The 25,914-nt window shown below is 35.5% G+C and overlaps 1 protein-coding gene across 3 annotated transcripts in view; it reads right to left on the minus strand.

Moving 5' to 3' along the window:
• Window positions 1-509: 509 nt before the first annotated feature.
• The window catches only part of SCEL (sciellin), a 52,276-nt gene continuing 26,871 nt past the window's right edge, over window positions 510-25,914 (minus strand). For all 3 annotated transcript variants that reach the window (XM_048946271.1, XM_048946262.1, XM_048946281.1), the window contains 9 exons: window positions 25,017-25,088; window positions 12,347-12,406; window positions 11,227-11,283; window positions 9,665-9,724; window positions 8,196-8,285; window positions 5,836-5,910; window positions 4,819-4,927; window positions 2,995-3,097; window positions 510-2,246 (listed from right to left, as the gene is read on the minus strand). In XM_048946271.1, coding sequence (XP_048802228.1) covers window positions 2,230-2,246; window positions 2,995-3,097; window positions 4,819-4,927; window positions 5,836-5,910; window positions 8,196-8,285; window positions 9,665-9,724; window positions 11,227-11,283; window positions 12,347-12,406; window positions 25,017-25,088 — 643 coding nt within the window. In that variant the 3' untranslated portion in view covers window positions 510-2,229. The remainder of the gene's footprint in view (window positions 2,247-2,994; window positions 3,098-4,818; window positions 4,928-5,835; window positions 5,911-8,195; window positions 8,286-9,664; window positions 9,725-11,226; window positions 11,284-12,346; window positions 12,407-25,016; window positions 25,089-25,914) is intronic.

Here is a 25,914-nt window from a genome sequence, read left to right on the forward strand (position 1 = left end):
GTCAAAGAGAAATAAAACACCACATGCTAATGATATGCAAAAAGGACAAAAAACAATTCCGTTTTGATACATCGCTATTGAGATGTTAATTTGATTTTTTTAATGAGTACTGCTATCTGTGCTTTTATATGGTAAATATCACACATCACAAAACCAGTGTTTCTTTTCAGGAAAATTACAACATATGATAATTAAAAAAAAAAAAAAAAAAAAAACTCAATCCACATTGCAAAATAGCCAGTGCTGTTCAGCAAGGATGAATTGATGAGCACAGAATTATTGTTTATTGCTTCTGTATTGTTACTTCTCTGTCAGTGAGTATTTAAGTACCAGATATTTGGATCCAGAGTTTTCTCCTGGTTTCTCAAACACTGGAATGCACTGGATTCTAATGTGCTGTCTCAGGTAAATATCTAGCAACTTCCATTGTAATTCAGCCTTAGGAATAACTGTTGGTCTCTGAACAGGACCAAATTTGTCACCCAATATTAAAACTCCTCTATGTTTTGCAAGTCTCATTACATCAGTAATGCACATGGTAATATTGATAATAATTTAACTAAAGCATGTCATCAGCAATGGGCACACAATAGAAAAAGAAATAATAGAAAACAGATAATAACAGATTTTCTAAAGCTACTACCATTAATTCATAATCATTTTTCATAAAAATAATTAAACAAATTATGTACTGTTACATGACTCTTTCATACAACAGTATGTACACTCTTTACGCTAGGCTAAACAGACTGCATCGTATTCAGTTGAGGGCCCAAAGGTTTAAATCATACAGAAATTCTTACCTCCTGTCTCTATTAGAGCAAGTGCAAACAAGGAGAGAAAATTTGGCAGTGACAGACATTCAACAGTCTAATACTAATCTATGGATTTGGCACTTTTCAGTTTTGTAAGCTCTGGTCAGGTCCAGCAGATTCCAAGCACTCAACTCTGTCACAGTCATAACTAAGAAGTCCTTTTCAGCAGAGAGGTAAGGGAGGAAAATCATTTCTGAATATTATGATCTAAAACACCTCAAAGCATAGAATAGCAGTCGATATCTTTGTTTTTCCAGTAAACCACTGAAATAATTATTTTAGGCAATTAAGGCAAATAACAATTAAGTGTCGCAGAAACATAACAGAGAATGAAGTCATTTCAGTTTCTGTACTTCAACAGATATACACTGTCCAAAAATAAAAAGCTTTCAATGTAGGCTCAAGAGAAGGAAGTCATCTGTCTCAATGTCAGTGTCTAGAGATCGGAACTATTTACCCCAGGTTCCTTTGTAAGCAGTGGAAAGTAAAATATCTGTTCATAACATGGCTAACCTCATCATAAAATAGATACTTTCAATCTGACCAACCAGTTCCTAAAATTATCTACTTCCTCACCGAATATGTTTACATTTAGAAGAGATTAATCCATCCCAGATATTTAGACAGGCAGCTTGATAGAGTAAGAAATACAAATACAACATAATGTCAGGCAAAGCACGTATTCTGTGACTTCATGGCAACTGTGAAGTGTGCACTTCTTAAAAAAAATTCAACTGCTAATACAATGGTTACCAGGATTAAAGACATGGAGTGGGATACTACTGTGATAAATCAACTAACAATTTTTTTGTTTATAATGCCTCTGCCGTTAATAAAGGGAGATGTATTCTCCAAATATACTTGTTCTATCTTAAAATTATCATTTAAGTTATTTGGGAAGAATCTTCCTCTGGAGATTCACGTCTGTCTTCAAAGCATGAAGAAGAACCCACCTCACTCTATATGAAACCAGTAGTTTTAACTGAATAACTGACTTCTAGATGGCTAATCATAGATGAGATTAATACCTTTCATGCTTCACAAAGATAACAGTTTCTTATTTATAAGGAGATATGGTTGCAATAAAAAGAATAAACAGCCTTCAGAACTGATGTGTAAGTATGTCCTACTCAGAAGTATGTCCTATTCAGAACATTTCAATAAATTATCATTAGTTTTACATACAGTTTAGCAGTGATGAATATACTGAACAATAGATATCTTGTTTTGCTTTCTGGAATCTGTGTATGAAAAGGCATCTCAATTCTCATGGAATTCATTCCTTTGAGAACCATGCAGTAGGGCATTCTAGAAATAAAAACTGATTGTGTTCCTCAACACTTTGAAGTAACAGGCCAATACACTTAAGTAAACACAAGTGGGACTTCTTTGTCTTACTTTCTGTATGTCAAAATTAGTAGATCCATTTTTCTGCAAGAGAAAAAAAAATGATTAGAGATGCCAAATACAGAAGCAGTCTCTAAATGTCATACAAGTAAATCTTTAGGTCTTCTTTTTTCCTTAGAAAATCAATCGGAGTCTGGTTATCACTTCTTGTCACTTGCTCAAAGATGGTATATACATTTATAAAACAATATGCATACTTTTGGTATTTCTTTCTACAGTTTTATAACAGTCACAATGCCTTATTTTTTAAATATGATTAATTGTAAAATTCACTCTTCCCATCAAATTTTGCAATGGCTTAACAACACTGTTCTTTAACAACACAAATTGATTAATTTCAGTTTACGTGATCATATCTCAAAAAAGCCCATAAGGCAAAACTAGGTTATAACTTTTCATCTAGGTTTAAGTTTGTCTTTATTTGGTATAGAAGTACTGTTTTATAGTATTATGAATTAATAATTGCCATGAACAAAGAAGATTTAAAGTCTAACAACTTCTAGAGAAGTTAACGAAATAAAAGCTTCATTCTTTGCCACCTTGCATATTTGTTTACTCACTATCCTCCTCACAAAGTAAAGAATGTCAGTCAGTATAATATTTTCATTATAATTTAATAGATTTTTTTAATTTCCCTTTTTTTGGGGCAGACTTTGAAAAGGTTTGCATACACTGATACAAGCAAAAGCAACAGACTTGTAATACACTGAAGTTTTCTGAATGTTCCTTACGTTTTTTTCCTCTGTTCAATATAATAAATCTTGCATCTTACCCTTAATTTTGGAGTAGCAAGGCTCACAATGTACAGTTTGTCTGTAAATCCAAACACTGTCTCCTGCTTTCAGATCTTCCAGTGGTCTTTTGCATACTTCACACTTCAAAATGCAAGTAAAAGTAAAAACAAAAAATAAAATAAAGCCCTTCACTACTATTCATTTCCAGCATACACATTCATAAAGCAAACATATCCAGATCAGAACAGCATTTGTGAGTACTGTAGTATCATGAATTCTGAATTAAAAAAAAAAATAAAAAATATTTACATGAAATAAACTATAAATGTAGAAATAAAATTTTCAGCCCTCTAGAAGTCAGATATCTGAATCTCGGCTGGTTGTCTAGGTTCTATTTATCATCACTAACCTCTCTCTCTCCCCCAGACATTTCCAGAGGGTAATTTCTATCTTCACTTAGAATTTGATTCTAAAACAAGATGATTCACCATTTCAAGATCCCCTTCCGTTTTCACTGAGTAAAGGAAGCATAATTAAACATCCAACTCAGAGCAGAACTCAAGGAATCTGAACTTTCTTATTTCAAACTTTTTATATTACTTTACCTTAACCATTATATATATTTCCCATTACTGAAGAATCCAGAGACTTCTTTAACAAATATAAGAAAAAGCTAAATTCTGAGCTAAATTTCCCTTATTTCATGTATTAAACTGCACAGATAAACACAAAGACTGACTTCCCAAAGTCACAAGGAGAGCATACACTGAGTGTATCAAGAAACACTGTCATTCTATTTACAGAACAGAATTTTGAACCTCAGATAATACTTAGTTGCTTAATTTTCTGCCAATACTTTCATAAATGTGTAGTTACAGAAAACTTAAGCTGACTTTTGCTGGGAAAACACATTGCCAATTGGGAATATGTATCAAAAAGGATATAATCTAATCAGAAAGCTTAAATATTTAAAAAATAATTCAGCTGATAACAACACAAGAAATTATCAGTCCTAACTGCATTCAAAAATAATTCCTCTTTATGTGGGTTCATCCATCTAAAAAGAATGGAAGCAAACCAGAGTTTGTATTTGTAATAACAATTTTGAGAAAGTATTACATAGTGATTGTCAGAGATGAAATTGCATTGCTAGTGCTCACAAGTCAGGTTTGGGTGACTTTTCATGCAACAGCTGGATAGAAGAGTAGGTCTGAGAAACAGAAACTATGGTAGACTGGGCAGAAAGTGATCTATGCTAATGAGGGGGTTTTGCACGAGTAATTATTGTTACAACAACAAATCATGCATGAAGATGCAAGCAGAATTAAAATTATTTTATTATACAGCAGAAACTCTCCATAGCAACAAAATCTTAACCGATATTTTGATCCCAATGGGAAAGTGATTTCAACCCTATTATTTATGTAAATTCTTCTTAATAGTGCCTTTGAGTGTGGCTTTAACCGAGAAAATTCACAAAACTTCATAGAAAAGAAGTACAATAAGATTTTACAGTATGATTAAACTATAAATAGGATATAATTCACTGTATCAGTCGGGAAGTATGTATAACTGAAGGCTTATAAATATGAATCACATTCAGGATATGTCCTGCTGTATCCTTTATCCTTCTGGTTTTTGCAAGAGAAAGGAAGGAGAGGCAAGGAGAGGGAGAGGGAAAGGATTGGGGAGGAAAGAGAAAGACTAGAGACAAGTACTTCCTAGATTATTCTTCTCCTTTAGTGTGCAAGCCTTCCTCATCTCCCACGCCTAAGGCCTAACTATTCACTTATTAGATGTGTAATATAACGTAAGTATTATATTTACATTTTATTTCGTAATAGTAAGTGAAATTTTCTTACCTTGAAGCAAGTTGAATGACAGCAAATTTGCAAGGCATCTAAGATCATTTTGGCATCTATGCCCAAGGGCTTCCTGCAGTATGTACATATATCTTTTCCAATTATACTCCTGTGTATATAATATAACATCAGCTGTCAGAAAAAGAGCAATCTCAAGGAGAAAACTGATAATCTTAGTGCACTGTGTGTATTTTCAAGGCAGCTATATAGGACATATGTATAAAACAGCTCACCTAGTATTTATAACAACATCAATGTTTTTAAATATTTTCTCTTTTTTTTTTTTTTTGCATCCTTATAAGCCATCAGTGTATGTATTAGCTAGGTGCAACTGTCAGTGCTGCTTTTGTATTATAAAATTAACTGGTCCTGCTCCTTTCCAGTCAATGATCAAACAATGTATTCATTTCTTAATCATCCCCAAAGTTTCTTATACTTACATTGAAAAGTATACAAGTTTTTATGATTCTATGCATTTCCAAGTAATGGAAATATCCAAATTATCTGAACTGAAAGCAGTGTGCACATTTAATTTTTTTTCCTCCTCAAGAGATATTACTGATTTGAACAAATATTCTTCTATGCTTGGGAAAATATTTACTGGTGTGAAAACATGAAATTTTTAATCAGCATTATCATGTGAACCTATTCTACCACATTCGGACTTAAACTTGGTCACATAAACACTATTTTCAAAAAGGAATGAAATTTTGCAGAGAAAGTAGCCAGCAGAGTTAGAAACCTACAGAATCACAAATCCAACTCTACCACTTAAGGCCCTGGCTATTGTTTCTAGATGTTTTATATGTCAGCTCCAACAAGCCCACATAATATTAGGCTGCCAAACTGTAGTAATGATTTGAAGACAAGATCCCACTGAAAGGGAGTGCTGTATGAAAAGCTGTCTGACTAGCCTAATGATGACTTCCACTGCTCTCTTTTGTTCGAACACCTGAAAAGCTTATGTAAAACATCTGTGCCCTTTGATACTGCATAATATTATTAATGTGTACTTACTGATCAGAAGTAGAGTAAACAGTTTTGATAGTATTTCCAGTTATATTTTCATCATAGGCATGACGTGATGAATTTCTGCAAGGCAGTAAATACATAAAAATTATGAAAAGCTACTTTTTATTGTAAAAGGCTTCACTACACTGATCATATGGAAATTAAACAAACGTAACACTGTTGTAAAAAAAAAAAAATCCTATTTAGTTATGAGTTCTTTTTTTGCTTTCATCAAGAAATATATATTAAACAAGAAAGTGTAACTTGGACATAAAGTATCCCTACACTGTGTTTACGTGCTGTATGATTCTTTAGTATTTCAAAATGAAATACTCCACAAGGCTACTGAGTGAAATCTACACTACAACAATGGTTTTGCCTGTGCTCATATCTCAGCCTATATTATACTTAATATGAAATGGTGACATGCTGCGTTTTTGCAATTTTTGTCTTCTTTCACTAGCCCTCTGTCCAACTGTCAAATAGCCAAACAAAATTACAGTATGTCCCTCGAAGTAGACTGAGGGTCTTTGTAATACAGGTTGTTTCATGTGTGATTTGCATTCCTTGCGATAACTGAATTTAGCTGCCAGAGCAGTTAATTTTTCCTTTTTTTTTCCTGGTTACTTTTACTTAACTGTCAGTTTTGTTTGGCATGGAAAGGATGAGCAACTATATGACAGCTGAACAAGCCATCTTGTCATATATGTTTTGAACATTTCTGAACTGATTTAATTACCCTCATTCTTCCAGAAATTCATAAAGTATATGCTAATTCATGGAATCATAAAATCACCAAGTTTGGAAACGATCAGCCAAGATCATCCAGTCCAAGCATCCCCTATCATCAGTATTTCCCACTAAACCATGTACTTCTGTCCACTACATCTAAACATTTCATGAACACTTCCAGGGATGGTGACTCAACCACTTCCCTGGGCAGCCCATTCCAGTGCTTGACTACTCTTTTGGAGAGGATGTTTCTCCTAACATCCAATCTGAATCTACCCTGGTGCAACTTGAGGCCATTCGCTCTAGTCCTATCGCTAGTTACATGTGAGAAGAGGTCAACCCCCACCCTGCCACAACCTCCCTTCAGGTAGTTGTAGAGAGCATTAAGGTCTCCCCTGAACCTCCTCTTCTCCAGACTGAACAATCCCAGGTCCATCACCCACTCCTCATAAGACCTGTGCTCCAGACCCCTCACCAGCTTCATTGCCCTTCTCTGAATACGAACCAGGGCCTTGAGGTCTTCCTTGTAGTGAGGGACCCAAAACTGAACACAGTACTCAAGGTGAAGTAATTTAATGTAGTTACAACAGTAATGATAATTTAACATAATTATTACGTTTCATATCAATCTTGCATGCTATTATTCAGTAACGCTGTGAAATTTTTTTATCCTTATATGTGCTTGCAGAATGTCTTTTCAGGTAAAGTTAACAGACTGACAACATGCATGTGTGGGGTATTATACAGCCCAGATAGACCTTACACTTACCTGTCCTTTTACATTTGTTGTAATATAAAAATACATTTGTTGTATTTTATGCAACACCAGAAATCTATTAAAATTGTACAGATAGTGAGAAATGTAAATGATAAATATTTTATATTTTACAGAACATCATAATATGCATGCCATTTAATAATAATGCAAGCCTGGATTTGCTTGTCACAAAAAACTTCCTCAGATAAACATGCAACGATTTCCTCTTACCAACAGACATGGTTTTTAGCTAGTTCTATTTCATATCCCTATAATGCATTTTTTTTCCCACTCAGAATTGAATGCTTTGAGTGACAGAGTCCAAATAGAGAAGGAGAATTGGTTTTAAAAATAATTTATACTTGATTAAAAAGTCGGAAGCCCAGGTCACAGCAATAATGTTTGGGGTAAGAGATGAAACAAGGGCTAAGATTCATCCCATACAGCTTTAGGAAATTCAGAAGCCAACTCAGTGAATAATGTAATTTTTTCTTTACAGCCTTGGAAAGAAATAAGCTCTCCTACAGCACGGTGCATCTAGCATCTAAGTAACACGCTGGATTACCTTTGCTCTACTGATTATGTAAGAATTTTGGCTCAACAACTCTTCTAAATTTCATGTGGCCTCAGCCGCATCTCTAGAGCTACACAAGGTATACCTAGCCCTGCCCACTCTGTGCACAGAAGGTTTGCTTTGTGGGCTTGTATTTCTGCAGGAAAAATTTGAAAGGGGTCTGGCATTATATCAGAGACCAGTGTGAGGTTTTCAAATATCCCTGAAATTTCTTGCATAAAGATGCTTTCTCTTTCTTTTTTTTTTTTTTGGCAAGAAATCGCACTTCAAATGTAACAATTCTCAATTAATTGTCCACTGTACCTGCTCTTTCTTCTGCTGTCACTGAGGTAGGTTACTTCTGGGACATTATTTGAAGCACTTGAAGGATTTTCATATATTTGCTTAGTTATGCTAAAAAAAAAAAAAGAAAAAAGCAACAAGAAAGCAGTATTTATAAAAGTCCTTTTCAGCTACACAGCCTTCAGTTACACTTTTGCCCATAAATGGAGAAGCTTATGTTAGTGACAGCAGTTAAAGAAACCTAATGTTTTCCTACTGTTGCTAAATTGTTGCTTGTGGAAAACAACAGAATCACAGATATGTAATTTTAAGCCCTCAGTTTATGCTAGTAGATAAATACCTATCAGAAACTTCCCCTAACATAATTGAACCTTAGTTTCCTCAAAGTGCACACTGAGGTTTTCAGCTGTACAGTAGAGTTTCAATGGTTAATAATATTCTGCATGTTCTTAGCAATATTCCACAATATTTTATTCTCGTTTTTACTGTACTTTAGTTCCAGCTCAGAAATTTAATATTTTATTTATATATATACATACATACATATAAATACTAGACTAATGTTTTCATCAGTAATGATGAGCTAAACAGATACAGACTCTTATTTAAAGAAGCAGGATTATGATTCAAGCAGAATAAACCTTGTCTTCTGCAATTTTCCATCAGTAAAGATAATATGCCATCAAACAGGAATAAACCTTGTCAGATAAATTATAGGATTTAAGTAATAAGTGCTAATAATTTTCTTCACAATTTTACAAAGCATCTCAGACAAAAGCTACTCTTGTTTGGTTTGTTAAATGTTATATTCTGAAACAATTTGATGACTATAAGCCTTAACTCTGGATGTTTGGTCTGCATTTTGATTTATTTGCCAAGGTCTAAAGCTTTGCTAAATGAACCTCACTCCATGCTGGTCGCTGTTTCATATGCATAGCATGCTGTGTGAAGCAGCACCCTCTATTGTGCTTCAGCACTAATCTGGCAGGCTTCTTTTCAGAACTAAAAGAGAAACTCATTCACTTTACATATTCAGTGTTATGTTCCTCTGGTCTGTTAAGTGGAACTGCTAGGATAAAAATGTTTATATTAAAAAAAAAAAAAAAAAAAAAAGCAGAAGTACTTCTGTATTCAGATAGTTAAGTTTTTCCTCATAATTTATATATACAACTAAATGGAAGACTACCAAAATACCACATGAATGGTACCTGATAACATAATACTGCCTTCACATTAGTTGACAAACAAGCATCAATGATTTTTTTAAGCTGTGAATATGTTTGCTTATGTTGCTTTGCTAATACATGCAGTTATGCTGCTATATTTAATTAATCTGGCACATTTTATAAATAATATAGATATCTTACACGAGTTATGCACATTCAGCTTATTTGCATTAGGTGTTAGTGTTTTTAGATACCACGCTGAACAACTACAGCTCTTGCTATGTGGTCTTTAAATTTTAGAGAGAACTATGAACTGAGTCTCACCTTTTTCTACTTTGGTCATCAGGAGACTTCACTTCCACATGATCACCAAGGTTCTCATCTCTGTGAAAGTTAGAAACACCTCAAAATTAATCAAGTTATTTGATTAAATTTAAGCATATTACATGCGTTGAATTTTGTATGTTGAAAAAGAAAAAAAAGTGTATGCATTTAACAAGGGATGTTCCTGACTATACTGAGTGTATACTACAATTTCTACAAATCTTTACTTATGAATTAAAAGTTATCATTTCTAACTACAGTATTTTTCTGGTTCTCTCCACTGTGTCATTACAGAGATACGACATGCTACTCAAAATATCATATACAGAATCACAAGAGGGCTGAGGCTGGCAGGAACCTCTGGAGGCCATCTGGTCCAACCCCCTACTCAAGCAGGGCCACCCAGAGTAAGGTGCCCAGGCCCAGATCCAGGTAGCTTCTGAAGACATCCAAGGAGAAGACCCCACAATAAGCTTCTCCATTTATGGGCATTCCTCTCTGGGAAACCTGTGCCAGTGCTCCATCACCCAAATGGCATAGAAGTGTTTCCTGGTGTTCACATGAAATCTCTTGCGTCCCAGTTAGTGCCCACTGCATCTTCTCATTGCACCATTGAAAAGAACCTGGCTGTGCCTTCTCTGCATCCTCCTCTCAGGTATATTTAAAGTAGTTGATACGGTCTCCCAAGACTCCTCTTCCCCAGGCTGAACAGTCCCAGCTCTCTCAGCCTCTCCCCAGAGGATAAATGCTTCAATCCCTTGATCATCTTGGTAATCCTCTGTTGGACTCTTTGCAGTATGTCCATGTCTCTCTTGCATCATAGGACTGCATGATAAGTCAGGTTGGAAGGGTCCTTGGGAGGTCTCTAATCCTCTGAGTTCTGATCAACTCACTCAGGATTTTTTGCAATTGACCCCTGAAAACCTCCAAGGACAGAAGTAGCACAACCTCTTTACCCAAGCTCCTCCACTGCTGAACCTCCTCCTTATATAATATCTGAATCTCTCATTTCTATTTATGACTCTTACATCTCACCATCTTGCCATGCTACAGCTGAAGAGTCTGTTTACATCTTCTAAGTAAACTATATAATTATGTCATTTTAACTTGGTAATATGGTTATATTTAGTACAGGCACCAGCGCAATGGTTGCCAAAACGTGTTATTTGCTTTGCAGTTATATCCAGCACTGTTTTGTCTTACTACAGCTTAGGTCTCCATATATTCTCTAGGACCTTATGACAGCATTTATACTAGTAACTACTAATTCATTGGCTGTGAAACAGCTGATTTGATAACAACATTTCATATTAAGTGGTCTGTAATTAAAAAACATGGTCATGCACTGTTTAAGTTTGTATAAGATAAAATCAAGAACTAAGTTTTTTCCACACTGAATTATTTATGTTTACCATCCCGTATTTAATGAGGAATTTTAAGTAATTAGCTCAAATTCAAGTATTAATTTTGACTTCCATCATTCCTTTATAGGAGAGTGTATTAGTATCATTATCTAACCAAAGAGTTTTTAGAAGTATGTAAGGGAAAGAAGACAGTCTTGCCTCTTATTTTTCTGAGAAGCAGCATTTATTTCAGTAAAATCCTCAACGTCTTTTACTCTGAAACAACAAACAAATAAACTATTAGAATATTCTCTCTAGCTGGAAAGAGGTAAAGAGTAATAATTTCTTTAAACTGACTTTATATTGGTTCACCTAACTAGAGGAAATGATGATCTATGAAAAGCACTGTAACTATTGCAATAAATCCTAACTCTTTTTAGGTAGAGGAAGAGAGCAAAAGAAAAAGGTACACTAGCTCTTTGAAGCTGATAACAGAGTTGGAGACTTTAATCCAGAATGAACTTATTGATTTTACAGCTCTGGATGTCTTCCAGAATTAAGCAGTGCTTCAAAGTCTTGGACTCTGTCCTAATACATTCTCTGTAAATTAAAATTTGCAAAAAAGAAAAAAAAAAGTAATATTCAACCTACAGTTTAGTACTAAACTGTATACAAATTACAGAAATTTATGTCTACATATAGACAAGATTGTGTATTAAAAAATGGATGATCACATCTTGGCAACATTTATGTGCTTTTTCTTGAAGTTATCACACAATTCTAGTGTAAGATGTGAAAAAGGCTACATAGCACTTAATAGCACAGTACATTATATAGCTCTTCTAGCACTAGCAGTTCCTTTTCTGTATGCTGAAGGACTGATTATAGACCACAAGAAATTTGGCCTGAAACAAAGTGAACTGACATGCAGTTCGAAATCGTAGGTTCAAGCTGCTCTTCATGGGTCACTTCCCTTGGCTGACTGAAATGCTTTGTTACATGCTATTGGGGCAATACTTATCATTCGTGATTTATACAATATTTTGTTCAATGCACCTTCCCTAACTATATTAATATATTTCTGTAATAGATTATTGAGAAAGCATGTTGGGTATGTATGGAAACTTGCCATCGATAACATTTGCTCAGCAGACAGTGCATGCACCAATTAATTCATCTGCGTTTTTATGTTTATGTTAATGTCATTCTGTATAAAGAATGCCACTTACTAATCTAGAAACATTGTAGAGTTTAGCAACATTACCTTTTCTGACATTCACGTTATTACAAACTAGAACTGCCTTAGAAAAGTAGGGCCTGAAAAGTTTTGAAGACTTACTCCTTGTTGCTTGTGAAAGACTGCGGATTCACTTTGATGAGATCATCAGGGTCTTGATTCCTTTACAGACAGAACAAAAAAAAAATCAAATCAAAATGTGTATATCCTGCTACCAGTTAGCCAATACATATCATTTAAAATGAAATTATAATTCACATTCTTAATGAAAGTTGAAATTAAACTGATATAAAGTTCAAAGCACACATCACTCTTATAATTCAGATAAATTCATAGACTCAGATGTGTGTACATGAGCACATACTCCTGCTAGAATAAAATCACCAGATTAGGTTTTGGAAAGAAGTTACACCTTTTATAATTTTCCTGCTGAGCACATCACAGGCAGCTTCAGAAAGTGTCTGTCCTTTAACTTGCTAAGACATAGAAAGTATCTTTACCAGAAATAATATCAGTCAAATATTTCTGACACCTGCATGAATAATTCCTTACCTAAAAAAAAAAATAATTACAGACTAACCCTTTCAGGCCAAAACAGTCAGTTGGAAAATTTAATAGTATCAAATCCAAAACTTGGGTGTTGCTTGAATGCTTTTATCTCTTTTCATAGGATTTAACCAGTGTCAATATGCTTCTGCATAATACCTCACGTCCATGAAAAATCCATTTTTCCAACTGAAAACTCCTGTACTGCAAAGCTTACATCAACATTACCAAGAAATTACCATCTAGTAAACTTAACTCATTACAACAATGAATAAATGATTTAAAAAAAAATTTCTTAAGTAGGCAATTTGGAAAAGAATGATGCTTATGATAGTATGACAGTGCTCCACTATTGATAACTTGATAGCCAACAACTATATTCCATATGAGATTTCGTTCTGCACAGTTCTGCCATGAAACAGAATCTTAGTGAAACGTAAAGAAAGACTCTGAAGGATAGTATGCTCTGCATAGTATGGATATCTGCAGAATAGTATACTCTGCAGATCCTTGCAGGGTAGTATGCTCTGTCTGATTTTAAAAGGAATATAGACAGCTGGGGAACTACATTCCAATTGGCTTTTTCTAAGACTTAGCTCATTTAAACAGATACACTTGACATTTTCACTCGAGATATATGTATAAAATATTGTATTCATTTTTTTGCAATTTTCAATTTGGCATTTTTTAAATATTTCCTGGGGATTTTTCTTTTAAACAGACAAATTAATTGAAGACATCTTTCTATTAAAAAAAAAGTCAACAGACACGGTGTGCTCCTACCAAAAGGCCAAATGCTAGAACTCTAGAACTTTTTGTATTAATCTTTGAAAGAAGTAATAAAATGTCTTAATGGTTTTCTATCAAATGCATCTTCATGGAATTCATAATACTATAGAGATTAATTATAGAGCACTGGTCACATATTTGCTGTTCATCTAGATAGCATTTTTCTGTCAACAGGGAACAAAGAAACTTCCTCAAGATAAAGATTCTTCCTTAAATGTCTGATCTTCCTGAATAACTCAATTTGCTTTACCTTAAATTGCTGTGTTTACTTTGCATAGCTTTTAAACAACAAAAACTAGAATTAACTGCAATAGTTCACCATTTACGTACTGCATTTTTATAAACAATGACAAAAGTAGATTTACAAGACTACAATAATTTAAGAATCATTGTTTCCGAATCAGAATCACAGAACTGCAGGGGTTGAAAGGACTCTCAAGAGTTCATTGAGTCCAATGCCCCTGCTAAAGCAGGTTCCCTACAATAAGTTGGCATACTTATTGCACACATAGGCATCCAAAAGGGTCTTGAATATCCAGAGAAAGAGACTCTACAACTTCTCCAACCAATCTGTTCCAGTGCTCCATCATCCTTGCCATAAAGTTCTTCTGCATGTTAGTATGGAACTGCCTATGCTCAAGATTTAGGCCATTACTCCTGTCACTATACACCATCAAGAAGAGCCTGGCATCACCCATTTGCCTCCCACCTCCCTTTAGATATATATTAACATTTATTGGATTCCCCTTCAGTCTTCTTTTTCCCAGGCTGAACAGACCAAGGTCACTCAGCCTTCCCTCACATGGGAGATGCTTCAGGCCCTTTATCATCTTAGCAGTCCTCTGCTGGACTACTTCTAGGAGATCCCTGTCTTTCTTGAACTGGGGCTCAAAACTGGTCGCAGTATTGTAAATGTGGCCTCACCAGTACAGAGTAGAGGGGGAAGATCACTTCCCTTTACTTGCTGGCCGTGCTCTTTTTAATGCACCCAAGGGTACCATTGGGGTAGAAAGGTTTCTACTGGCCATATCAAACCCTAATGCTGAGTTTGTTCCATTCTGTAGACTTCAAACTGTCATGATTTCACAGACAGCAGCATTTTTTACTTCTTCACACATTATTTTCAATATTTTGTGTATTAGAATGTACTGACTGACTAGTGAGGAAGACTTGCTGTCCAAAGGGATTCTAACAGAAGTAATAAGTCTAGGCTGTACTCACACACCCAGACAACAAGCAGCCTGATTTACAGAAGGGTAACACTGAAGAGTCTTAGAGAGGGGATGGATAGTTGTAGCTGCAGCTTTCAGCACAAAAGCACATGCTGACTGACCTGTTCAGCTACAGTTTATGGCTCCTATGGAACAAAGTATGTACAGAACATGACCCTCAGAAGATTTTAAATTTATTGCACTGTTAAGATTTCACTAACTTTCAACTTTGTGAAACAGCTGCTTGACAGGACTGCAGAAAGTAATCAGGGCTGACATCTTGCAAATTCCTTGCTTTATGGTAGCTGGGAAGAGCAAAGGAGAAGTCACAGAAGAATATCACCCCAAGGCTGTTGGTTCCAGCACAGCTCAGATTAGTAGCCACTGAAGTTAAAGAGTTCATAGAATCATAGAATCACAAGGTTGGAAACGACCTACAAGATCATCCAGTCCAACCATCCTCACATTACCACTGCTAACACAGGCTACTAACCCGTATCTCGTAGCTCCTCATCCAGATGCCTCTTGAACACTGTCAGTGACAGTGACTCCCCCCACCTCCCTGGGCAGGCCATTCTAGTGCCTGACCACTCTCTTAGAGAAAAAGTTCTTTCTTATGTCTAATCTGAACCTCCTCTGGTACAACTTGTGGCCATTTCCTCTGGTCCTGTTTGTTGACTGGGAGAAGAGGCCAAACCCCTCTTCACCACAGCCTCCCTTCAGGAAGTTGTAGAGTGCAATAAGGTCTCCCCTGAGCCTCCTCTTCTCCAGACTGAACAATCCCAGCTCCCTCAGCCGCTCCTCATAAGACTTGTGCTCCAAACATTTTGCCAGTTTCGTTGCCCTTCTCTGGACACATTCCAGGGCCTCAATGTCTTTCTTGTAGTGAGGGGCCCAAAATGGAACACAGTACTCAAGGTGCGGCCTCACCAGTGCTGAGTACAGGGGGATGATCACCTCCCTGCTCCTGCTGGCCACACTATTTCTAATGCAGGCCAGGATGCCGTTGGCCCTCTTGGCCACCTGGACACACTGCTGGCTCATGTTCAGCCGAGCATCAACCAACACCCCCAGGTCCCTTTCCAGCCTCTCATCCCCAAGCCTATAGCGCTGCATGGGGTTATTGTCTCCAAAGTGCAGGACCCGGCACTTGGCCCTGTTGAACCTAAGTTATTACTTATAAAAGGATAAAATGTAGAGTGGGGCAAACTGCAGGATTTAGTGGGTCGATCAGAATTTAATTGATTATGCACTGGGCATACTTTCAGAGATTTTTGTAATTTCTCTTGCCCTTAGAAAAACTACATTAACTATTATAATAGAACAGTGGCAGTAACTTCAGATAAAATCGTATAACCCAATGTCACATCTACTAATATTTCTAAAAGAGATGTCAAGTATTAAAGTGGGGAAGAGACTAACCCATAAACTCATTTATTAAATAAGCTCTTTTAATATCAGAAAATTTCATAGAGTGAAAAGCCATTGTGGGGAAGTATTTCCCATTTCAGATACAAGTGTTATTTGAAAAATGAATCGGTGTCCAAAAATGGCTGAATGTAATATATTCTTAAATTTGTCAGCAGTTTTTTAGGCTATAGATGATAATGGAAAACCACAGTATACATTTTCTAGGGTTACATACAGCAATTTAGACAAAATTGGAGAAATGTCTTTCAAATATGGTAGATGGCTTGTAATGGATACTGACATTTCTCATAGGTCATTCTGAAAGATGTCCCCTCCAAACACAGTATTTTCAGAGACAGCCATTACACCACTGTAAACATTCTGCCTGGGGTGAATACTTTTAGAAATGGATGGGAAGGAAGCAGGTTAGAAAGCTTGCCAGGAAAAGAATAAATTGTTTGTTCATAAATTCAAGAAGATTAAATGCATTAATACAACCTCAGGACGTGACTAGATTTTTTTGGAGCACCCAGCTCAGGATAACAAATACATTTTTTTGTATTTTGCATTAAAAAATAATAAGATACTTGGAACACAGTGCAGAAAGTTTTATTATCATATGTTATATAAAAGGATTTGATTAAATATAGTATTGACAAAATTAATAAATTTCTTAAGTTGTAGATGTGCTTGTAATCATCACAAAAGTATGGATTGTATTTCCATTGATTCATTTGCTTTTCCATTAATAAGTGACCACATCCAGGAGAAAAAAAGAAATAACTTTTTTTTTTAAAAAAGCCTTTCTGCTCTTAACATTCCCTTACAGAAAAGTGCCTAAAATAGCACTTTGGGTCTACAAAAAAGGCCCAGTTTGAAAGACAGAAAAACCCTTGTGCAACTGGGCCATCATGGGCCTCATTCCAAAAATCTTTTCAACCATGAATTTTGCTGGTGCTTTCTTTTTTCGTACCTCTAGCTCTTTGTGCAAAATAGGATTAGAGATGTGATAACTAATGAAGAGAATCCAGCAGAAAAGAAAAAGGAAAAAAAGAATGCCAATGAAGATAAATATGTTTAAAAAATTGCTATCAAGTCAAGCTGCATGCAAAAACTATTGGTTATTCAACCAGATAGTTCTCTTTTGCCACATCTTCAACACCTGTGCTTCTCAGACACAAACTAAAAGGGAAATCATTCAGATAAAAAGCTCTCCAGAGATTAGCTGATTTTCGAAAGCATGATGTATCTGACCCTGAATCAATACCAGTGAAAGTTTCTACATTTACAGAAAAATTATTTATTTTGGGCTATTTCGCTTTGCTAATGTTAGCTACTGAATGTCTTTATAGATTTAATGCATAAAAGACCTACAGACATATTGAGTGAGTAAACTTTGAAGGCACTGAAATTGATGTATAATGTAACCACAAATTACAATTTTTTCTTTTATGCTCTGTATCACAAATTCAGAAATTGAACTGTCTACATTTTGCTTTGAATTTCATTCTGCATTTGAGTTCTCACTCAGTTCACATCAGATAAAGCTCTAATATTTTCCAGTCCTTTGTCAGATACATTTATGAGTCTTACTTATTTCAGTGGGTAATAGTTCTGTAATTCTAGTTCGGTGACGAGTCAGATCACCATCAAAGAAGAAAAAGGAAAATGAATCCTATCCACAAATTCAAGCACAGCTAATAGTTTTGGTGGTTGTTTTTTGTTTGTTTGTTTTTGGGTTTTTTTTTTTGGTCTGTCTCACTTGGCTTGAAAAAATATATCTAAATATATCTAAAATAGATCTTAAAATGTTTGACCGCATTACTGTGTCATTATGCTGAGGTCAAACTTAATCTGATCTTGGATGCAAGTGGGAGAATGAGAAATTTTAAACCAATACTGGCCATACTCTTGAATGATGCATCCTGAGTACAAGGTAGAAAATTATGTGACAGAAATTCCCTACTCATTCAGTGAATATGTATACTTAAGCTATGAAAGCTATAAAAGTCTTGACTAGTCCATTTCTAGGTTCGGATGTTCCCTAATTACTGAAAGATTTGTCTCATTACCTAGAATATCTCTTTGCTAATGCACAAACAGCTATGTATACAAGACTTCAACATTGTAGGTGGTGTTTTATGGACAAGACAATAGAATTAGCACACAAATTTCAGATTTACTGACTGTTGGATATGGTGGAGCTGCCCATGAAATTTACTAAAACACCATTCTGACTGTTGGCTCCTATGGTGAATTTCTACAGGTCATGATGACACATACTATGCAAGAAGTAAATTCTTTTGATATGGATAGCCATTGTGACAAAATTAGGAATCTCTTGATAACCATCAAGTAGCTGCCTTCTCAGAACTGACTTTTCTAGATGTGATACAAAACAAGTATCTGTTAGCCTTTCTCCAGTAATATTTCCCAGTTGATCTCATGAAGCACCTGATCCACAGTTTTTTCCTCTATCAAGACTGAATATGTAAAGGCCATGCTAATAAACTCTGGCTAAAACATTAAGGGAATTTCTGATCTGGTAGTTTCAGCACAGAAGACAGTTTGAGGTTACAAAAACAAATGGTTGCCAACTGGACCTTTCAAGTGTGAACTAAGGGAGTTGGTCTAGAATATATTAAGTATGTCAGGCACCTCACTGAAAAGCTTAACACCATGGGCCTATCTGAATTTTGATCTGCCATGCATGGCTGCTTTACTATCCTTATATCAGACTTTTTTCATGTATAAATGAGAAAGAATAAGGAAATTAATTGAGAAGAGAGTGACATCTATTTTGAGGCAGGCTGCATTTCCTTCTACACCGCTACGCTCACTAACAAGCACCAGGAATCTTCATTCAGACCAAGACCAGAGGATGATGGAACAGAAGAGGTCTGCAGTCAACTGTGAATGCCAATTTGAACAGTGCCAAAACCAGTGTAATGCTTAGCATAGAGAATTTCAGAGTTAAATACAGAGGAAGAAGCTGTTGATCAGAATGTTTTTAGAAGGTAGAATAGGAAAGATCACTGAAAAAAGAACACAGTCTTACTCAGTTTTGGTTGGAGAATATGTATGACCTATATAATGAACACTATATTATCTTTTCAGTCAGGAATAAAGAACTTGGATCTCTGCACTGAAGCTCTGCTACAGCAGATCATTTGTATCAACAACAGAAAAGGTGCAAATCTGACAGAAAGGGCAGGCAGAAGGTCCCCATCATTAGAAAGTAAATTAGTGTTTTTGCCTTCTACTGAAGTGCAAAATTATATAATCAAAAATAAGTGCATTTACTTGTACTATTAAAAACAGTTTTGAAAGTTCTAAGACTCTTTTCCTAACTATATGGAATAAATTGCCATTGTAGTCAAAGCCAGAACTGGCTGTCTGGCTGTAGTTGTGACTAATACATTACGACTATACTTATGTGACTCCTGTTATACTATCTTCATTTCCAACACTTTTTGAATAACAGAGGTTTACTGAAGCATTATATAGCCTATAAGAAAGTGAAAGTAAATAAATAGTCCACCACAATGGTAAAGGAATACTTGGTGTAAGATACAGGCCGCCTTCTTTTGGTCATCTAAAATCTATTCCAAACAATGGTAATTTTCCAGTGTGTTTCTAGTGGTTGTTTGAAGCCACCTGCCTTTATCCACAAAACAGATTTCTCTTTTCATGTAATCAGATGACATAATTGTTAAATGCCTCAAGATGTACTAAAACGTTCCCTCAGCTTTGTACTCATTGCAGCTGTATAATAATAGTTCTATCAATAAATTTTCATTCAGGAGACCTGACAGGATGGCCTTGATTACACTGGATTGGAAAATTCCAAGCTGATACCAGTTTGTTCAAAATTTAAAACTCAGTAAAATATGAGAGCAAATCTGTATCTTACCTTTTCTTTCAAAGTTGTCAAATGTAGATGGACATAGGAAAATGTGTCCTTATTACATGAGATGGCTTAAGCACACGTAATTAATGTATTATTCTTTCATGATCTTTCAAAATGAAAACTGGTAACATACCTCTGGTCATAGAGAATATCAGCAAAGAGGAGCATAATAAAGTGTATTTACAGAACCATTAAATTTGCAACTCTCTAAGAGGAATAATTATAGTGAATTACCCTGTATGGAACAGAAAAAGCTAGTACAGTACTTTATAGAAAATATAATACTAAAGTATCACAAAAATATTCTAGTTCCTCGTTTCCTGCCTACAGCAAGGGGGTTGGCACTAGATGATCTTAAAGGTCACTTCCAATCCAAACCATTCTATGAGTCTATGATTCTGATGCCTAGAAATTACCTTTCTCATCCATATACATACAAATACACAGCTGAGACATCTTATTCAACCTATCTGCACTGTAAATGGTATGTTAAAAAAAAATACAAATATATGTAAAAGCTCCTGTAATGTGTGCTTCCACAGATTAGTAGTCATTCACTGTTAGCAGCAAATATTACTTCAGATGCTTCAAGAGTTGTGATGTCTCTCTTAGTTCTTATGTAGAACTGCTACTTTTACCTCAGAAGTTTCTCAGATGTATATGATATACCTATGAAAATACAATACTTCTATAGCACTACAATACATTTCTTCTTAAATATATGAACTACTAGGAATTTGATGACAAAATAGAATAAAGGAATGCCATCCAAAGGAACCTGGATAGGCTTGAAAAGTGGGCACACGTGAACCTAATGAGGTTCAACAAGACCAAGTGCTGGGTTTTGCACTTGGGTTGGTTGGGCCAATCCCAGACATGAATAGAGACTGGGAAAAGAACTCACAGAGAGCAGCCCTGTGGAAAAGCGCTTGGGTGTCCTGGGGGACAAAAAGTTGGACATGTGCCAGCAGTGTGTATTTGCAGCCCAGAGAGCTAACAGTATCCTGGGCTGCATCAACATAGGGGTGTTCAGCAGGACAAGGGAAGGGATTGTTCCTGTCTACTCTACCCTTGCGGGACCCTATCTGGAGCATTTAAGTCTGAAGTCCTCAGCAAAAGAAGGATGAGGAGCTGTTGGAGCCGGTCCAGAGAATGACCACAGAAATGATCAGAGGGCTGGAACACCTCTCTTATGAAGAAGTGTTGCAAGAGCTGGGCTTGTTCAGCTTGGAAGAGTCTTTGGGGAGACTTCATTGTGATCCTTCCATACTTGGAGAGAATTTACAAACAGGAGGAGACCAACTTTTTGCATGGGTTGATAGTGATAGGGTGAAGGGAAATTCCTTTAAGGTAAAAGAGGGAAAATTTAAGTTAGATGCTATAGGAAGAAATTATTTGCTCAGAGAGTGGTGAGGCACTGGTACAGGTGCCTAGAGAAGCTGTGGACATTCCATCTCTGGAGACATTCAAGGTTGGATGGGGCTGTGGGGGTTCGAGACAATGTTCAGAGTAGAGACTGAAAAACAAGTTTGATAGTATGTGGAAGAGGACACTGAGAATAAAGACTGTTTCTGGGAGACGAGAAGTCAAGTGGGGCATGTAATCACTGTATGATGACCTTGACTGGAGAAGAAACGTGTAAATAGAAGCAATTTGTGGCTCTGATTGGATGAGCACTGGTGTGGGCAGTTAGTGCCTTGACTTGAAGAAGACTTATAAAGTGTTCTGCTGACATTTTGGGAGGGATGGAAAGTTACAAGAAGGAACTTGGAAATGTACATAAGGGATGTTAGAACCTGCAGTGAATGATTTGGATTGTTCACAACTGAGTCCATGCCTCAGATGCTGCACCGAGCAACATGATCTTGTGGGTACTCAAAAGCCTGATCTTACAGGTGGCAGACCTGTGGTTTGGAACTAGATCATCTTTAAGGTCCTTTCCAATCCAAGCTATTCAATGATTTTGTGAAATTTGGATTTCTGATTATTCCAATTCTTTTGGTGATAATACTTCTGTTACTGTACTGGTAAACATGGCCCACTGTCAGAAATACTGTTGGTTTCTGTATAGATCATATGCAAGAGAACAGCTTAGTTAAATGCAAGTGAACTCTCTCTCTTAATAGTATTTCATAGAAACATACATTTCCCTATTACCATCAATAATGAAAAATAGACTAAAGTTGTGTTAAACACCCTTACAGGATGTTTGAAATAATTTAACAAGATTGCCCACAGGACATGGTCAGTAACGCAGTTGTCTAAGTGACTGCATTTTATAGTTGCTGAGATTCTGTAATGGAAAAAAGTGAAAATCTTCGTTTTCCACTAAAATGGAAACAAAATACAAAAAGTACTTGGTAAACAATGTATAAATGAGTAAAGGAGCCATAGAATCATAGAATGGCCTGGGTTGAAAAGGACCACAATGATCATCTAGTTTCTGTCCCCCTGCTATGTGCATGGTTGCCAACCACTAGACCAGGCTGCCCAGAGCCACATCCAGCCTGGCCTTGAATGCCTCCAGGGATGGGGCATCCACAACCTCCATAGGTAACCTGTTCCAGTGTGTCAACCATCCTCTGAGTGAAAAAGGACCCACAGTGTAAGACAGAAAAATATCCAGATAACTGATTTGAGGACAGCCTGTAATACTCTGAAAAGATACACAAGAATTATTACAATTATTATAGTGGTTGTCTCTGCCTTTTCTGTCTTCTACCCTACATACTTATGCTGTCTATGGAACCTTTAGATGACCTTAAAAACTGCAATTTGCCTATTCTGGTCTGTTAATCATACCAAATAGGTGGCCTCCATGTATTCTAAATTTATTTTTGCTTTAAGACAGATACTATATCTAACTCTTCTATTTGAAAACAACACATTGTTTTTTACTTTAATAGAGGCAGACTTAGGCTTTTCATTTAGCAGTGCATAGTGAAGCTTACATTTCCAGCCAAAAGAAAATATCTGCCATCATTTTCAGGTAAGTCCTTTCAAAAGATTTTATGTCACTAATGAGGTTTGATAGAAAACCACTTAGCATATTCCCTTTATTTTATACTGAAATTAATGCATTATGCCATTAACATTCATATTAGAATCCTTGACAAAAGACAAATAATCAATTAAGAATAACTTCAAAAATCATGACCTGGAAATCTTTGCATTTTGAATAAAAATATGTGAAATTAAAGGATATATTGAAGGATATAAAGAATATATTACTTATACACATCAGTGTTACTAGAAATACTGTTAATGTTGCCATTTATTTCTTGCGTTTGGCACAAGCGTTTTTGACAAAAGCATAGTATTAATATGTCATATTCAGAGGAAGAAATGAGCTGACAGCTGCTTAATGCATTTTTGGTTAGCATAAATTCAGCAAAAATTTGTAGTTTTGTGAAATTGACACGAGTAACAGATGGTTGACATATAAATCATCAGCCAAATGTAAAGGAATTATAGCAGGAGAAAAGAGAGCAGAATTTTGCCCATAAAGATTGCAGGCTACTTATAGTTTACATAGTGACACATATAGCTGTAGTTAGTGTGAGGTTACCATAGTAACTTGTAGGTCAGTCAAATATTTCTCCAGCCCTCTGCCAATTGAAGGACTAGAATACAAAGCTCAAGATGGTAATGAGAGATTCTGGGGACTATTGATGTGGACTGATTGAGGATTAAGACTTTTACATGCCTTTACAAGTGAAGAATGGCTGTGAATTCCCTCATTAATGCAGAGACATATTTAATTCTCTAAGATCTCCCACATTTCTTGACAGGAAAATGTTTCACTAAAGCTTTTTCCAAAGAATTGCACTGTCATGTTATCTGCATGTTATCCTTAACTATTCCGTACTGATTTTACATACTGAAGGGAAGGAACAAGATTCAAAATAGTATAAACTGTGACTGCTGACCACAAAACTACACATTATGAATCAAGTAAAATTGAATTAGCTAAACTGGACTGATTTAAGTATCTGCAGAATTTAGTATTTCCAGTTAAAAACTAGAAATCTCAGCTACTATAGTTCTCAGTGCACACCTAGAAATCTACTTCTAATTCATGCACTATTTAGTTGCATATTCAGGCATTTTATTCTGGTAGAATATTTTTACTCAAAATCTCTCAACCCATGAGCTGTTTTTTTTTCTACTGTATTTTCTCCCCTTGTTGTTTGGATGAGGGGGAGCAAGCAAATGGCATGGTGGAGCTTAGCTCCCATCAGTGTAAAACCATCACCCCTCAGTATTGCTAATTGTTTTGAAAAAACATGCCATCTCTGTTAGTAGAGATTCTTACAGTTGACTGGAATTTCAGTAGAACAACATTTCTGTCTTTTCTACCAATCGTTTTCACTGTATTCTTTACACTGACACATTTCTAAGATATATTACTACATATGCCATCTAACTTAACACAAGAACAAATGCATCTGTATAAACATACTAATTTGTCATGATATGTGCTATTTTTTCCTATGTAAAATCTCAAAGTTGGAACTTTTTATATACATAACAGCGTGAACATACTCCTGCTCCCACAATTTCTTGAAGCTCCAAGAAAATATACTATACAAACCATGCTACTGCAATGTGTCTGCCTCTACCTTTTTTATTTTTTGCAGCATCTATCTATATACTGCCCTTTATGATGCAAGCTAGATGTATTGAAAGAATTTGAAAGGAAGACATCTGAAATAACTTAGCAACTCAGTGAAGTGGTACTCCAACTTCATACTTCTAGGACAATTGTTGGCAGTAGAGAAATGCTGCATTTATCACACACCATGACCAAAAAAGCTATTAAATATGGAAACGAAAAATAAAGAGTACATAAGATGACTTTTATCATGTACTATAACATCGTTTTAACTGTGTCAGTGTCTGTTACCTTGCTGTAGCTTGATCATCCATATCAGTCTTTGATTTTTGAGAGGTGACTTGTTCTGATGAAAAAACAGCACTGCAATACAAATGGTGAAAACATACTTAATGCATATGATATTTGGAAACAAGTTACATAATTTATCACTTATGTTAGTTATTATTGTAGTTATGTTTACTTATTTCTGACAGGATCAGTCAGATTGGTCACTTTTGGAACACTGAAATGATAAGAGTAGGTGGCAGATACAACATGTTTCTGTAGACAGTTTTTCTATTAAGATGGCAATTAAATTATGTCAAGTTTTGCAACTTCCTTTATCATAAGCCATGAAATTACAGACTAGTTAAGTAACCTTTTCCTAATTTAGGACACGTGAAATATACATTTCATTAATGAATTGTTTTAATAAATTTATTTTCTGAAATTGGAGCAACTTTTGCAAATACTAAAATTTAGGGGGACTTTACAACAAATCATCCTATGTTAATGCTTTCTATTGCAAAACTTTGAATTTGTATAACTTCTTCATTTATGATTTTCTCCTTCTTTACTTTGCTTACTCATTCTCTTTTTCACTCTTTAAAACATCGGTTTAGCATTAACAAATGGTCACATTAACTACATATATAATTGTGAATTTAAAATTTTGAAGCAATTGTAAATATTTTTATTCAGCTACAGTTTTAAAATTTTGAGTAAATATCTAGTGAAGTGCTTTAAACTATGAACATAGCTATATTTCTGCAAAGAAGGATGGCTTCTTCATGCAATTCTGGGACCATGACTATGGAGGAAACTCACCAAATAAATCATAGTATTACAATTATAAATATGCTATATGAATAAATATAAAATAATAATCAATGTTTGTGCATAGCGGTGTGTTGCATATCTAGACTTA

This window comes from Lagopus muta, chromosome 1, assembly GCF_023343835.1.
Source record: "Lagopus muta isolate bLagMut1 chromosome 1, bLagMut1 primary, whole genome shotgun sequence".
In the NCBI taxonomy this organism is placed as follows: domain Eukaryota; kingdom Metazoa; phylum Chordata; class Aves; order Galliformes; family Phasianidae; genus Lagopus; species Lagopus muta.